This window comes from Empidonax traillii, unplaced genomic scaffold (assembly GCF_003031625.1).
Source record: "Empidonax traillii isolate 1590-97213 ecotype Southwest subspecies unplaced genomic scaffold, ASM303162v1 scaffold104:size2570737, whole genome shotgun sequence".
Lineage (NCBI taxonomy): Eukaryota > Metazoa > Chordata > Aves > Passeriformes > Tyrannidae > Empidonax > Empidonax traillii.
This window is the reverse complement of record NW_020955297.1, coordinates 945,720-961,886: the sequence shown is the minus strand read 5'-3', so window position 1 is coordinate 961,886 and position 16,167 is coordinate 945,720. Positions and strand designations below refer to the sequence as shown.

Genomic DNA, 16,167 nt, shown 5'->3' with positions numbered 1-16,167 from the left:
CCTGTGTGACTTGTACCATTGTGGAACCCTCCCCACCATGGGACAGCCCCTGTGTCCCCAGGTTGGGGAAGATTTAACAAAACAGATGCCACTGTGGCAATTTGGGGAGATTCAAAGGGCTCAGGTAGTGTCACTCAACTGCCCTCTGCACTTCACCTCCCCTCAGAGTCTGTGTCTCAGCCCATTTATTTATTGCAGTTCATTGGCAAAAAAGGAAAGACATCCCCTGGCCAGAGGGAAATGTCCCAATTAAAGAGCGAACGATGCAGTAAAACAGCAGAGCATTCTTGAGAGCAGCGGTAAAAGCGGCCACCTCTTGTCCTCAATTTATGCTGTTCCCATCACCCTGGGCATTATATTTGTGCTGACAAGGATCAGTTTAACCCCTGCCTGCAATCTAATAAAAAGCTGGCATGGTGCAAGCATACATAATCTTTCTTCGGTGTCCTAGGAATGGATGCAATAAAAAACTGCTGCTGCTGCTCAATGGCCACAGTCACTGCCTGGAATAAATAACTCCCTGTCCCATACCAGCAGTGGGAAGTGATTTGGACCAGAGGCTTTTCAGACCCTCATCCCTTTATAGAATCTTATAATCATAGGGTTGTTTCAGTTGGAAAAACCTCTCAGATCATTGTGTCCAACTGTTCCCCTAGCGCTGCCCAGTCCACCACTAAACCATGTCCCCAAGAGCCACATCTACACATCTTTTAAATCCCTCCAGGGATGGTGACTCAACCACTTCCTTGGGCAGCCTGTTCCAGGGCTTGACAACCTTTTGGTGAAGAAATTGTTCCTAATATCTAATCTAAAACTCCTCTGCTGCAGCATAAGGCCATTTCCTCTTATCCTGTCACTTGTTGCTTGGGAGAAGAGACTGACCCCCGCCTGGCTACAATCTCCTTTCAGATTGTTGTATAGAGCAATAACGTTCCCCCTGAGCCTCCTTTTCCCCAAGCTGAGCCCCTTCAGTTCCAGCTTAACACTCCAGCTCATCTGTGAGTGCAGCACGTGGCTGGTGGCAGTCACCCACCACCCCTCATAATATACCAGGGGCAAAGCAAAAGCAAAAGTTCCAAAGGCCCCACCAAAAAAACAACGGGATCTTTCCCCTCTCACCATTAATTGACCGACTCAGAGTTGCAGAGCTGGCATTACGCTCTGCTACCCTTTGTAATGAAATCACTGCCTGTGCATAAGAAACAAATTTAATGATATGATACTAATAGGGTCAGAAATTTCCCATGCAAATATTAATAATTTATATCCACATTCTTTTTTTTTTTATACTGCTTGCAGTCTGTAGCAAGAAAATGCTGAGATTCACCAGCCTCTCTCACAGATCTTGTCTGGGGAGGGCACAGGAGTTACCCAGCTGGAGGCACAGGCTCCCCAACACGATTTCACTGGAAGTGCAAATTAGCTCTTGGAAATCATGTCCTGGCCTGCAACCATGTTTCAAAAAAGAGATGATGCCTAAACATGAGCGCTGCTTGCATGGACAAACCAGCAGCAGGAGACGGAAGGTGAGCCTTGGTGCTGCCTAAGCCCCTTCCCACAAGCAACACCCACACCGAGAGCCAGGACTGCTGATGGCCTCTGCAACGACCCAGGGTGGAATAAGCTGTGGCCCAGGAGTTACAGAACAAAGCAAGCACCCACCTGTGTCTTGCGGCACCTGGCAGCAAAAGGAGCAACCTTTAGACTGTAAAGCCAGAGGGACTATAGGGGGCAGGGTGGGGAGGGCATTTTGTTGCAGAAGTAGGGAGGGATTTGTGTTAAATGTTCTTTTTTTCCAGCAGTAAAAAAGTCTCGTAAAGGAAGGGCAGTGACTGTGAACCTGCGGGGCTGAAAGAGAAGCTAATTCCCTCGGACAGGCATAATTGCTGCAATTCAGAATGGTAAAAATGTGAAATTAGGAATAATCAATGGCTGTTTATGATCTGTGTCTATACTGTGAATTCAGCTAATACGGAGTAATTACACTGTGCTAATTCCTGGTATTTGTCATCGTTCGGTTGCAGAGGAGTCCTGCAAAACAATAAAAGCAGATTGGCTGCGCTGGGCCCGCAAACCGGGGGCTTAGCACTGCCCGAGCTAATTTCTCTTTTAATAGTAAAAGCGGTTATGATTTCCCTTATTTATTTTCCCCTCCTGGCAGCAGAGCCGGCGGTGGGCTGTGCGCCGGGCTCGGGATGCGCTACACAACAGCACCCCCAATAGCCGGCACGGCCGCGCTGCCGGGGACGAGCACCGCTCACCGACCCCTGCCCAGCCAAACACACCCTGTCTCCCCCGGTGAAACTGCGTCTTCACTGTCCTGTGCAATATTGTTATAACACCCCTCCTATCAAACTTTGTCCTCACGCAGTTCTTCTCACCTGGCACAAGGTAACAAGGAAGCTGCCGGGTCTCACCCGGATGCTCAGTCACTCCTGAAACCCACGGGATGGGTTTCCCCGCAGTTTGCTGGCATGATTCGCTCTTGGGGAAATGGTTATTGACTCTGCAAAAGTGGGAGAGGTGAGTCCAGCAACAGTATGGTTTATTGGTGGCTGAATAACCCCGCAGCGGCACAGGTGGGAGGTGTGGGCTGCAGGCACAACCCTCGCCCTCATCCACCTCTGACACATGTTGTGCAGGAAGCGTAGATATGTTTACCACTGATAAACCCAGAAGTTACAGTTTGTTTCCTTTCAAAGGTGCTACACTTAATATCTGCAGTACGCTCGGCAGGAGCAATCAGAAACCATAAACAGGGCTTGTCAGGACAAAGTTTGCAAAGCAGCAGTGGCCAAACTTTTCCTAAGAGAATTTGTCATGACTTCATTCCAGAGAGCACATCCCTGAAAAGCAGCGTGTCCCTGGGCACTGCAGAGCCCCACAGACGAGGGATCTTTGGGGGAAGCCTCCTTCTGGTGCTGAGATTTCATGTCCTGGGGGGGACAGTCCTGCAGCCACTGGGGCTTTTTGACAGGAGCCACCAGTGCCCCAATGCTCCCCATAATCCTCTGAGGAGCCACACACACAGCATTGACACATGGAGGGGGGAAGAAGAGGAGGAGGAGGAGAGCAGCTCCTCGCCCACCAGCTCACTTCTGCCTATCCTACCAGGGTGCTCATCGCAGTGCAGTGATTTCACACCATAGACTACTCATTCCCCAGCCTGGAACCTTTTTGATATCACATCTATTATTTTTTCCTAATTTTTCTTTCTCTGTATCACTCAGAACTCCCAGAGGGAGCCTGAGAATGAGTCTGGTGTGATTCCATTGCACTGCACCAGTTAATTATTTGCTGTGTTGAGACCAAGCTGATGCCTTGTTCCCAGCACTTGACACTTTCACTGAAGTTAGGTGGCATTTAAAAAAGCCCCCATTTGAAAGCCCCCTTTGGCTGTGTGCCACAGTGGATGGGCAAAACTTGGGCTAACATAGGATGCAGGGATGGGACACAAGGGCTCTCCATGCCAGCACCAGCACTTGGGCTGTGCCACAGCCACATCCCATGAGGAAATTGCACAGCTCCCCATCCTTTCCTGTGGTTTCAGGGAAACATCTTGGATGAAATGTGCAGTTCTAGAGAGCAGAGGCATTTCAAGCAAGATTGCTTTGCTGTGATGATGAGGCTCCTGGCTCTGCTGATGGTTTTTGCTCCTTTCTTCTGCAGTCAGCAGCAATGCCTCCATCTCCATAGAGGACTCGGAGGCCTCAGGTGCTTTAAAGCAGGAGGAGAAATTCATCACATGACTGACCTCCTCCAGGGTGCTACAGTCCCCATGCAGTGGGCCAGTTCCTGGACGGGTGGGAAGTGGGTGGATGGAGCAGGGACACGTGCTGGGGCACACCGGGGCTTGGGGCACTGGGTTATTGAGCTGAGCCGGTTATTGCCAGCAGCTAAACAAACTAATGGGAAGGATATTTCCCTGGAGAGGGAGAAGGTTTTTGATTTAGACTGTGCTGTTTAAGCTCAGACTCTCACCACAGCTAAAATTTCCTTCTGAGGGCAATAATTATCCCAGTGCAGAGCCCAAGCATGTGTTTGCTTTTCTGCTCTCTGTCTGGAAGGGTTTGGTTTAGGGTCTTTGATTTCCCCTGGTGTTCAGCAGCCCCTGAACCCCTTGCCCAGCTTTGGGGACCAGAGCTGGGGGAAGCAAAGAAAAGCTCAGTGCACAGCTTTGTGCAGAGATCACCCTCAGGTATTAAACTAATTACCAGGGAGAGGTGTTAGTCCCTCAGGGGCTCCGCTCCAGCCCTCTGCAAGCTGCAGTCCAAAGGCAGCACTGTCGCTGCCAGCCCTGCATCTCCTCCACTGGTTCTGGAATGAAAATTGCTTTAAAAGCTCCAAGAGATGCTATTTGGTTCTTCTAAGTAATGGGAATGGAAAAGAAAAAGGAAAGAAGGAATGGGAACACTTTTGTTCTTGCAGGCAGGTAAATGAGGTTCAGCTTTTGAAAATATATAGGGCCTCTAGTGCTAACTGCAGGGCTGGAGTCTCCAAGGAGTGATTTCTTCCTTCAGAACCATAATAATAACAATAAATGATTAAAAAGAAAACAGCCTAAAATCTATATCTGTAGTTAACTCGGGACTCCTTCAGTGTTCAGGCCTGTTGCTGAATAAATAAATGCTCACTTGAAAAAGGAACCTCCAGCCTCCTGCAAATGAGAGGCAGGGAGGCAGCGCTCCGGGCCAGCCCTAACACGTGCAGCACAGCCAGGGGGAAATCCTGCCAGATGAGGTTATTCTGGTTTTACCCCAGATTGGGGAACACCAGGCCTGGCTTCCTGCCCACCTGCTCCCATTGCAGAACCCTCCATCAGCCATGCTACCCAATGTGCTGGTTTGGTGCAAGAGCAGAGAGTCAGGCTGGTGACCACCCTCAGAGAGCTTCTTCTCTTCTGATGTGCCAAAAAAAGCAAATGCCAAAGCAGAGAAAACCTCCAAAAGAAACACATGAGCTCATGGCCACAGGAATTACTGTTTCCTCCCTCCCATGGAACAGCTGCTCCCAACCACTGCCGGTCGCTGTGCCCTGTGGGCTGACACGCCGGGGTGCCCAGCCCCACACCAGGCAGTGAGATAAGGCTCAGGGAGGTGCCATGAATCACAGAGGGCTGGGCAGACTTGGCAGCTGCACTGCCACACTGCCCAGCACATGGTGCCCCAGCTCCCTGGGACACCCCAGCGCCCACCCAGCCTGCAGAGAGGGACGGCACAGCCGCGACATTGAAAGGTACGTAGACTTGTCCCATCCCTGACTGGGCAAATGTGGTTTCTAGAGCATGACTGAAATCATACATTACTTTTTACTTGCTGGCAGGTTAGAAGGTTGCATGGGGAAAGTTTTGGTTGTTCCTCCTTGTTGTAGGCAGGAGGTGCATTCCTTCCATGAGGTGCAACTGTGCTGGTTTCATGGTCAGAATTAATGAACTACCTATGTTAACAGGGATCTGTGATGTGGTGGAATCAGCTGTGTGATGTGGGGTCCAGGTCAAAGCCCTTTATCCGTCATGGCTGTGGATGAATTTGCAGGGTATTCACTGTACAGAATATGTGATTTGTCCAAGATCAGGCTGCTGCTCAGGTTATCTTCTGTTTTTTCTTGCACTGCTAAAAGAGACCCAGTCTTGCTGCCCACACAGCAGCAATAGGGAGGGAATTATTTTCTTTACAAAACTAATGGCATCATCTGGAGTTGAGAAACCAGAATAGATGGAAAGGATGAAGGACATGAGGTGGCAAGCGCTTTCTGGTAGAAAGCAGCAAACATTGGTCAACACCCCAGATAACTATTGGATTGTACTGGGGCAGTTTTTCCGTAAGATGTCCTCTCCAGCCATTTGGTAGATCCAGCAGCTGGCCAAGCATTTTTATGAGCAGAGGAATTTATAAGCTCTCTGGCAAACAGCCTCCTCCAGTTGAGTAAGCTGGCAAAACTCAAACTCCTATTGAGACTGAAAATGGCACTGTAGCATCCTCCATTCTCCTGTGGTGGGATAAACCCTGAACACAGGGTGGATGTGCACCCACCCAACACCAGTCCCTCCTCTGCACCCCTGCATTCAGTTTTGCAGGAAAACCCTGACTGTTGGAGGGGTGTGGGCAGTCACCCTCTTGGGAGCCACAGCCCCACTCCACACCAAAATGCTGGTGCTCACAGTCAGGGACCTGCTGGGAAAGAGAGGGATGTGTAGAGCTCAAAAGCTGAAATTAAAAAAAAAAAATAGAATAGAAAAAAATGGCAGGAGTTTGTGGGGAAGCAAAGTAAAGTTTTCCTGCGGTGCCAGGAGGAAACAGAACATTCACCTGCTGAATCCTGGAAAGCCTCCCTCGGTTTCTTCTTGACAGCAAGTAACTCAGCTGTGCTAAGGGGCACTTCCATCCAGAGCAGGCTTGGGTGGAGCCTTTGCCTTACAACACCATGAACTTCTTTAGCAGTATTTGTCCAAGAACTTTTTTGTTCCTGGAATGCTTTTTAAGTAAATATGTTTCAGGTTTATTAGACAAATAACTCTGTTTAACACACAACGCAGTTCCTTCCTTTCTTCCTCTCCTGCCAGCAGGTCTCTGGCAGATGTCAGAGCACAGGTGCCTTTTATTCTGGCACAACCCTAGGAAGAAAAAAATATATTCAGTGCAAACAATTATAAAAGAATGTAATGTAAATGCCAGGACATGGTTACTCTCTTGTAATGAAATCAGGTTCCAGGATTTTCACCACCTAGGGACTTCACCCAATAAATTTTATCTGGGATTAAGGTAAAGATAAATAGCCCAAATAATACATCACTTCCCTAAAGCACTGGCATTTATTGGTTTATTTTTCCATTTCTCTTCCTCTGCAATGAAATCAATATGTGCACAGAAAAACCACAACTTTGGTAAGGGAGAGAACTATGCAATGGGCCCCTGTGAGGCCAATGGTCACTGCAGAGGTGGGGACCAAACGGGGAGGGTTTTGCAAACCCGGTGGAGTTTTGTTCCACTCACTGTGCCCAAATCACAGTCCCAGTGTGAATCCTCACCAGCTCCAGGCTCTGCTCAAGGCACTTGGGGGGAAGTCAACAAGCTCCCAAAGCAAACCAATTCCCATTTTAAGCTCCTTGTGTCTTGCCAAGAGGGATTCTGAGGACTGCCCCCGTTTTCTGACCCTGTCATTAGATCAGGCACTGGAATGGGGGAGCCAGGACTGGGAGAGGGTCCCTGCGTTTAACAAGCAAAACTTCATGCTGAAAGGACCAAAAGGGAGGAGCCTGATACTGCCCCTCCAGATCCAGCCACAGGCAGCGTTCATCCTCCAAAACCTTTAAATTGTCCTTTTTGAAGTCTGTGGCTCTTCCACCAGCTCAGTGAAATGGGCTTCTAATGCCAGCTCCAACACAATTTTTAAAATCTGTTTCAGAGATACGGTGCTGGGGGCTGGGATGGACCAGGACAAGGTGATGTGGGGAAGAGCTGTGGGAATCACAGACCCTGCTGACACCTCCCACAGGGACAGATTGCTGCTCACAGGCCCCTTCCTCTGGAAGGAATAGCAACAAGGCAGAGAAGGGTGATGCTGCTGGGAAGCCAGCGAGCTCGGCTGATACACTATAAAAAAACACACTGTCATCATACATTAGGGTACAGAAATACCTTCCAAGGCCTCCTTTAAAATGCAGACAGGTCAGTCTCCCATGGGAAGCTGGTAATTCCCTGCTGGAGCAGCCGTGGACACAGCAAAGGGGTTTCATGGGGGAGCAGTGCCGGGCTCCAGACACTTGAACCATCACTGAGGGGCTGCATAAAAGTCCCAAACAACGATGCTACAACCTGTCCCTGGCTGTATGAAAAAAGAGGAGCATCATATCAGGGCACTGAGAGGGGATGCAGGTCCGTCCTGCCCAGGGTTCAAGGCAGAACACACACCACAGCCACAGTCAGTAACACAGCAAGCCCTGGGAGGGGACCCGGAGCAGGGCTGGGCAGGAGGCAGAGCTCTTCTCTGCTTCCTCATGACGCAGCAGCCTGAAATCAACATTCAACCCAGCCCTGCTAAAACCCGTTGCTCCTTGTTTACCCATCAAACAGGAAAAGCAACTCTCAGCACGGCCCTTTTACAAATTTTCTGTCAAAAGGCACTTATAGGGCTGTTCAGTTAACATCAGGCTCATTCACCAGGAGTGTTAGTACCCATCTCACGAGTGACAATTTGCCTTAGGACTCCAGAGTGGTTTCCAGGACAGATCTTCACCAGACTGCAGCCCGGAATTTCAAAGGTAGGAGTGGGTTCCCAGCCCCTGGGAGCCCAGTGTGTGGGGTGGCAGGTGCCTGTCCCATCAGTCAGAGTGGCAGTGGGAGAGAGGGCAGCAGATGGACTCGCTCGGCTAGGAAATAGTTCATGTTCCAAATTACAACCACACCTCACCTTGTGGGTGAAGTCGCTCCAAGATTTGGCCGAGTGGGAATATTTCTGGTTTTAAGTTGGGTGTCTGCAAAGCTGCCTGTTCTGCCCAGCGCAGTGGTGCTGTCCTTCTTCCTTTCTCCTTTGTATTTGAAGGAGGACAAGCTTGTTCCCAGAGGATCCCCTGACTGGGCAAGGCCAGATCACAGCTTGTCCTCGGACAGCATTTTGCAGAACTTAATATTTAAAACTTACTTTGCATCATCCCAGAAGGAAATGCAGCAAACCTGTGACTGAAAATATCCACCTCATCAGCAGAATTGGAAAGCCTGATAGATTACCAAGAACGCAACATGAAACAGGAGTGCAGGGGGCACCAGACAGACACAGGGAAGGGTTCTGAGACTTCAGAGGGACTGAGCTCTATCAGTGCAGCCTCCTCCAGCATACAGAGCCAGGGCTTATCAGGGTGGGACCAAGAATGTGTGCCTGATAGGAGTTTGTACATCTTTGATGACGCCTTAGCTATTACAAATACGACTAAACATAGCTATTATCTTTTCATCCAGAATCTGCCTGGCTTTGGTGGGTTACAGGTACTCTTTTTGGCATTGCCTTCTTTTCCTCAGGTGACCTGTGACCACTGGCCACCCCCTCAGCTGTGCTCTCCCTCCCCAACACCATGCGGATATCAGGTGAAGGAGACATATTTACTTTTCTCTGTACATTTTCCTACAGCTCTTTATGCCTCCTTCTCATTTACATGATGCCTTCCAAGCCCTGACCTTCCCCTGCCAGGCACATGGGAAAAAGCCTTTGTGTAAGCATCAGGTTTTTACAAGATTTGTGTAGATTTCAGCCTGTTGTATTTTTCCCACTGAAACCTTCTGTGTGTGAGAAGAGATGGCTATTGAGATGCTCCTGGTTCCATAAGAGCCATTCAGCTGCAATAAAAGTACATTTTTCTACTCTCCTTCCATGCAGGACTGGAACGTTTTGCTCTGATGAGCGCTGTTTTAAAGCCAAATGCCAATCACATTTGTATCAGCAGCTGCTCGGCTGTAGCAAGTGACTAATTGGGGGATAGCAGTCATCCCAGCACTGGGAACATAAGAAATATTTGGATTTACATAGCTCTCTGAGTAATTATCAGATTTACTTTAATGTAGAGAGAAATATGAATAGTACCTCCCAGTAGAACGGTAATGCCTATCTGAGCATCACCACATCCTCTAGAGATATTAATTAAGAGATCAGAATCCGTTTAGGTGTTGAAGGAGTGTTAGCTGCCTTCCCACACCATGTAAGCACTGGCTGTCACCCTGAGCCTGGTAACCTTGGGACAGACAAACCAAGTCCCCAAGAAACCAGAGGGATGCCCCAGTCTCCGACCCAGCTGGGGCTGCTGCTCTCACCTGGCTCCTCTCCTGCATCCTGCAGGTGTGATCCGGTGCGTGGTGCTGCTCATCACACTGCTGGGCACATGGTTCATCATGCAGACGTACTTCCACCACAGCTGGAAAGCCATCAGCTTGCGGAGCTGGCTCGGTGAGGCTCCAGCCGGATTCAGTGGGAGGGTGTGAGAGGTTCCATTGCAAGCCAGCCCCCAGAGCTGGATATAGGGGCCACAAATATTTGCACTTCCAATCTCTGGCCAAGGCTATAGCCACAAGCTCTGGCCACCAGGGCAGGGAGGGGACAGCATGGTGGGAATCTGCACTGGGGCAGTGTGGGGCCAGGGATGCCTGCAGCCACAGGAACCAGTTTTGGGGAGCTGGTGCCTGAACAGCTGCTCCTGGCTTGGGGAAGAGCCAGCTGCTCTCTGGGGTGTCTAACCCTCCTGCTTGATACCCACAGGTGCCACGAAGAAGCCCAGCAGTGAGTACCGCTCTCGACTTCATCTCTGTCACACAGCTCCGCTCCAGGGTTGAGGGTGATGGTGGATGCTTGATAGCTGCCCTCAGAGCCCCTTGCCCAAGGCAAAAATCCCACCCTCCCACGCACAGGAGGATTTTGCTACTGCACTCAGCAGTGGGGTTTTGGCAGGCTCTGCGAGCACACAAACCTTCACGCAATTGCCCTGCCCCAGCAGAAACACCCCCAGGGCACAGAAGGAAGGTCACGGGTCCCTGCCAGGTGGGTCCCCCCGCCTTGGCAAAGAATGGGGAAGCTCTGGGCAGAAAAGCCCTGAGGGGTTGGTCTTGGAAGCCAACTCCAAACGCTCCTGGCATGCACCCCTGATCCCTATGGCATCAGCCATGCCATCCCGCTGCTCACACCCAGACCAGCACCTGGCAGCACCAGCTCATGCCTCCCACCCCAAGCCTCAGCACCGTAAACCTGAAACATGAAGCTGGTCCCAGCACCAGGACAAGCCTCCTTCATGGCAAGAAGCCAGTCCAGGTGTTGGCCCCTTAGTGGTCCACTGTCCCCAGTTCCAGCCCTGCTCAGCCACTCAGGGGCACAGCCTGTGTCCACCCATGGGGCCAATGCCATGGCTTGCAGCTCTGCTTCTCCCTCACAGGTGAGAAGCTGCCTCGGCACAAGTGTGGGAACCAGAAGAGCTGCCCCAAGAATTATTTTGCCTTCAAGATCGTCAGTGGTGCTGCAAACGTGGTGGGACCCTCCATCTGCTTCGAAGACTTGGTGTAAGTAGCACAAGGCAGGAACAGAGCAACCGTGGCTGGTCTGGCCTTCAATTTGGCCTCTGCCAAGCCCATCAGTGGCTGTCACAGTGTATTTGTGGTTTAAAAATAATTCTGTAAATAGATTTTTTTCTTACCATTTGTGGGGTATTTTGCTGTCTCCAGCTTCTTTGCCCCATCACAGTTTCACTGGCATCAGCACCTCCAAGGCATCCCTGCATTCACTGTGCTCTCTGCTTTCCTTTCCAGCCTCATGAGCAGCGTCAAAAACAACATTGGCAGAGGCCTGAACATCGCACTGGTGAATGGTGAGTCGGGTGGGCACTGACCCCCTTCTCCCCACGGCTGGGTTTCCTTCCTCTGTCAGGAGAGAACAGGCTACTGGGGGCCCCATCCCAGGCACTGTGGCTGAGCCAAAAGCACATCCATCTGTTGTTGAGTGGGGCACACAGACACAGTTATGGTTGCAAGCACTGCCAGTGAGAAGAGAGCAAACCCACCAGGGTCATGCATGACAGTTCCACAAACTCCTCCAAGCAACACAGAGAAGATATGACACACTGAGGGAAGAGCAAAGCATTTGGAGCAAGAACCTCAGGCCCAGGCAAAAGCCTAGAGACATCCTAGTGCAAACTCACTGTGTTCTGTTTTCAATTTTAACCTTTCAGGAACAACTGGGCAGCTCCTGAAGACCGACTCATTCGACATGTACTCTGGAGGTGAGCACTGTCACTCTGCTGCTTGGTGATTCCCAGCCGGGGCTCACACCAACACTACTGGCAACTGGCTACTTCAGCTGCTCCTCTGTCATGTATTTAACCATAAATCTGAGTGGACTTTGACTAGAATTGTCAGCTTGGCTGGTAAAAGCACAGCTTTCCCTGAGTCCATCAAGCCTGGAGTCCTCACAATGCAAGATTGGCTTCTCACTCCTTTTATGTGCACCCAGTAGCCTGGGAAACATAATTTCACTAACCTGAATAGACCAGGGCACTTGAGATTTGAGAAAGGTACTTTCTGAGAACAGGTAGTTACACTAATCCTGATATTTTGCAACTTTTTGAATGCAAGTGCTGGCTGAGCAGGAGTTTGTTTCCCTGACTTTCATGGAAGGATAAATGAGGAGCTCAGGGCATGGCAGGGAGACATGACCCCCAAGCTCAGCAAGGCTGGGCACACGGAGCAGAGCCTGGTGGGAGCAAAGACCTGTGCCTGCTGGCTTCAGACAATATTCCTAGTAGCAAATAGATGCCCTGAGCCAGGGCAGCACCCGGCTGACACTGACATGCTGGATGCTGAAAATCCCACCGCTGTTGCAAAGCTGTTACCAAATCACTCCTCAGATTTGTCAGGACTCATCAAAAACCACATGTTAAAATCAGCCTTATAGTCCTTTCGATTTTCCCTTTTCTATTCAAACCTTCCCTAGAGATCAATCCCCCCTATGTCCTTGGTTTTGCAACTTATTTTTGATAACTCTGTGTTTTTAAGGAGAATCTCTAATGTAATGGTATTTCCAGCTGAGTTTGTGAGCAAGATACTCGGTAGGAGAGACACTGGGAACAAGAAAGCAGTCAGCTCCTGTGCCACTAGATGGGGCATTGGATTCAAGCATCCCATGGCTGCGGGATGAGGAATTATTCCCTCAATACAGCCACGACTGCACGGCAGTCAGCTCTGTGTCTGGGCAGGTTCATTTCTTGTGTCAGGAAGTAAATTCACGTAACTAGATTTCACAGTTAGTAAGCAAAGTTTAGAAGCAATTCTCCCCCTGCAGTTGTACTGAGAGGAGGACATCAGTCCTGGGCACTGTGGGAAACCCCAGGTGGAAATGCAGGATGGGGAATGCAGCATCTGGGAGCCCACCCTTCCCCAGGCCCATGGCTCCAAATCCTGGCTAGCACCTGCATTTTCCCACTGACCCAGGGGAGGCTCCCCCAGCTACCACACAGCAGTCCCTGCCAAATCCCTTTTTCCTTTTTCTCTCCCTAATGCTCTTCTCTCCCAGACATTACAAATCTGGAAAACTTCCTCCAAGAGATCAAGCGCGGCACCCTCGTGTTGACAGCAAGCTACGATGATCCTGCCACAAAGTGAGTTTGCCTGCTGGGGCAACGCTGGGCTCCCCAAAAACCTGCAGCTGGGGGAGCTGCCAGCAGCAGAGAGGGACAGGAGGGGACCACCCCCCTGGCAGCACACTGCCACCCTCTTACCCTCTTTCAGGATGACTGACACCGTACGGGCACATTTCATGGAGCTGGGCAGCAGCCACGTGAGTGAGCTGGGCTTCCGGGACAACTGGATCTTCTTGGGAGCAAAAGGGCTGATGAGCAAGACCCCGTTTGAAAAGGTATGTGGTCCTCTCCTGACACCAGCTCTGGAGGCTCCATCCTCTTCATAGCACCTCCCAAGCTACATCTCACCTACCTGTCTGCAGAAGACAAGGGCCAGTGGCGTTATCCTCCACGACAAGACAAGCTGCAATTTCTGCCACGTCACAAACTTGCACTATGCCACCAACCTCCTCATTCATTTTCCTTCTCTCTTTTTTCCTGCAGCACATAAAAAATGATAAGGAGACAAATAAATATGATGGCTGGCCTGAGCTGCTGGAGATGGAGGGCTGTGCCCCCAGGAAGATGGATTAGCATCAATCTCCAGCCTGCCACACAGGGCAGCCGCCACCCCTTACACCAGCTCCATCGTGGGGATCCCAGCCCCTCCATATCCCGGTCACACAGCCCAGCAGCTGCTGCCTGCTCCCAGGAACCGGCTGCTTCACAGCAGGAACTGTGCAGGGTTTGGAGAAGAGCTGCACAAGGGTCTGGAGAGCCTGAGCAAACGCCTGGCCAGGTTTCAGCCAAGCTGTCCTCCTCTAGGGGTCAATTTGGGGTATTTTATTTTTCTGTCTTTAAACTAAAAACTTTGTGAATGTTTTTTAAATTTCTTAAATGAGATTTCTAATTATAAAACACTACTTTCTCATTTCCATTTTCAAGCATAATCCACACTTTCCCCCACAAGCACAGCATGAAGGGTCCTCTGCCACCAGTCGAGCATCATCCATTGCATAGCCCTGCACATGGGTGCTCCCCCTCCCCACATGGCACAGGGTACAGTCATCCCAAGCTCAGACCTTGGTGGTTTTCCCCTGGAGCTCTTGCCAATGCCCCACAGTCTGCTACAGCCACAATATGGTCAGAAGTCCACAGGGATGGCATGCAGCAATGTAGGTTAATACCTGCAAACCAAAGCATTTTCCCCACCTGGTTGCATCTTTCCTGGGTTAAATCCAAGCTAAATCTTCTGTGACACATCCCCATCAGGATAATGCCAGGGATGTGCCGACCTGACTTTGGCCTCAGAGAGAGATGGATGGATGAATGTGCAGGTGTTTAGGGTAGCTGAAGTTGTGCAGCATAACCAATAGGTGGGAGCCTTTTACCGGGAGAGACGGAGCCAACGTCACTCTGGAGCGATACAATGCACCCAGGCTGGCACCCCCCTGCAGGCACCCACACACCTGCTTTGCTCCAGGAACTGCACCCCAACCTGGGGCCAGCCAACACTACCAGGAGGGGAAATATCCCTGCCCGAAGGCAGACTGGAAAAGCCACAGAGTCCTCCTCCTGGAGTGGTTCCTAGGCTGCTGCCCCGCGCTGAGCAGATCCTGGGGGAGCATCTGCCCTCACTCCCGTCTGGATGCATCACCCAAGCACAGTCTGTTCCCAAACCCTCCCTGAGCACCAGCACTGCTGAGATCAGAGGAGCTGTGCCGGTGACAGACGGGCTTATCTGTCATCACCGACAGGGATGAATTTGCATCATGTACAGACTTTAATTTCCGATGATTGTATCTGGTTTTTCCCCATTCTTTGAAGCAGACCAGCAGTTTTGCATAACGCGATGGTGGAGCATTTCTGCTGGAGCACTTGGAGCTGCGTGGGGTAACAGGCTGTCCTGTGTGGCCTTCTCTGCCTCTGACAGCCTCAGCACAGCTCCTGACAGGCAGTTCACAGAGTCATCAGAGCCCTCAGGTCACCCCAGAGCAACAGAAGTGAGGAGCATTGGCAGGGTAAGGCCATGAAAGGACACAGCCTGTCCTGTGTTGGCCGCCTGAGTGATGAAAACCCAGCATCACCAATCAATTGGTTTTCCCTATGCAAGGAAAAATCTCTGAATAAATTGTCTGACACCTGTAAGAACTTCCAAAGGCAAAACTGAAATAAAACCCCAAAACAACCACCAGAGGAATCCCCCAAGAGGTGTAGTATTTTATCCCAGCTTATCCTCCCACGCTCTTAACACACACCTGATGGCATGGAGGGAAGCCTCTGCCATAAATCGATCCTTAAATCTGCTGCAACAACAATGGTTAATCCCAAGCGCTGAATCATCCCTACCCGTGGCAGCAGTGAGAAATAACACATGGCAGCAGACACAACAGCCCTCACATCACACAGCCTCGCCGTGCTGCCAGCATAAATATGCCAACTATTTTAAGCCCCCTCAAAGGATCTAGATTCACTCATAAACCAAACTCAAAACAGCCCAAGAGCTGTAAAGGCGGCTGCATGGGGTAAACCAGAACACAGCGTCGACTACAGCCCTGAAAACAACCAGCCCCTTTCAGCTGCAGGAAACTCTTCCTACCCCTTTGCAATGCGCATTAGAAATCTGGTTTAGAGCCAAAATAAAGGAAATTTATGTTTCAGCACACTACAGGCAGTTAAAACTAGCTCTGAATCCATCATGGAGCAGTTACTAAGGTACATCACTATTTGCAAGAAATAGAGAGAGCTAAAAGTAAAACTCCTGTGCAGGGATCTTCAGTAGCAGCCAGTGTTTTGAAGAGCCATTCCTGCCAAAGTCCCTGTGTCCTGATAAATAAATCGCTGCTTTCAAATATCCAGAAACTGGGAGGCAGAGTCTGCGTATGGATTCAGGAGTCAGATTGAACTTGCTTTTTTTTTTTAGAAGATCTGAAAAGGACAGTGAGTGAAAAGACGGCAATCCTCAAATGAGGCTTTCCAGTACCTTGGCATATTGAAAGCTGTATTACTGAGGGGACAGGCACCTACCTGGCTAGTTTTCATTGTGCCACATCCCCCAAAGTCTTCACCAAACACAAGCCTGA

General features: G+C 50.3%; 1 protein-coding gene across 2 annotated transcripts; it reads left to right on the top strand.

The window, feature by feature from the left end:
- Positions 1–8,241: 8,241 nt before the first annotated feature.
- FAM3D (family with sequence similarity 3 member D) lies at positions 8,242–13,916 on the top strand. Of its 2 annotated transcripts, XM_027882354.1 has the most exons (10): positions 8,242–8,260; positions 8,955–9,080; positions 9,826–9,933; positions 10,243–10,263; positions 10,910–11,033; positions 11,280–11,338; positions 11,699–11,749; positions 13,039–13,123; positions 13,254–13,380; positions 13,589–13,916. In XM_027882354.1, exons 2-10 carry the CDS (start codon positions 9,068–9,070, stop codon positions 13,676–13,678), a joined length of 678 nt encoding a protein of 225 aa, XP_027738155.1. In that variant the 5' UTR covers positions 8,242–8,260; positions 8,955–9,067; the 3' UTR covers positions 13,679–13,916. The 2 variants fall into 2 exon arrangements, with proteins under 2 accessions (XP_027738155.1, XP_027738156.1); XM_027882355.1 differs by lacking the exon at positions 8,242–8,260 and having other exon boundaries at positions 8,914–9,080.
- The last annotated feature ends 2,251 nt before the right edge of the window (positions 13,917–16,167 follow it).

Bases quoted from the DNA above. Each gene is read 5' to 3' on its own strand.
- FAM3D (XM_027882354.1), top strand. The intron at 11,034-11,279 runs GTAAGTAGCACA...TTTCCTTTCCAG, and splicing joins ATCTGCTTCGAAGACTTGGT to CCTCATGAGCAGCGTCAAAA. The intron at 13,381-13,588 runs GTATGTGGTCCT...TTTTTCCTGCAG, and splicing joins GCAAGACCCCGTTTGAAAAG to CACATAAAAAATGATAAGGA.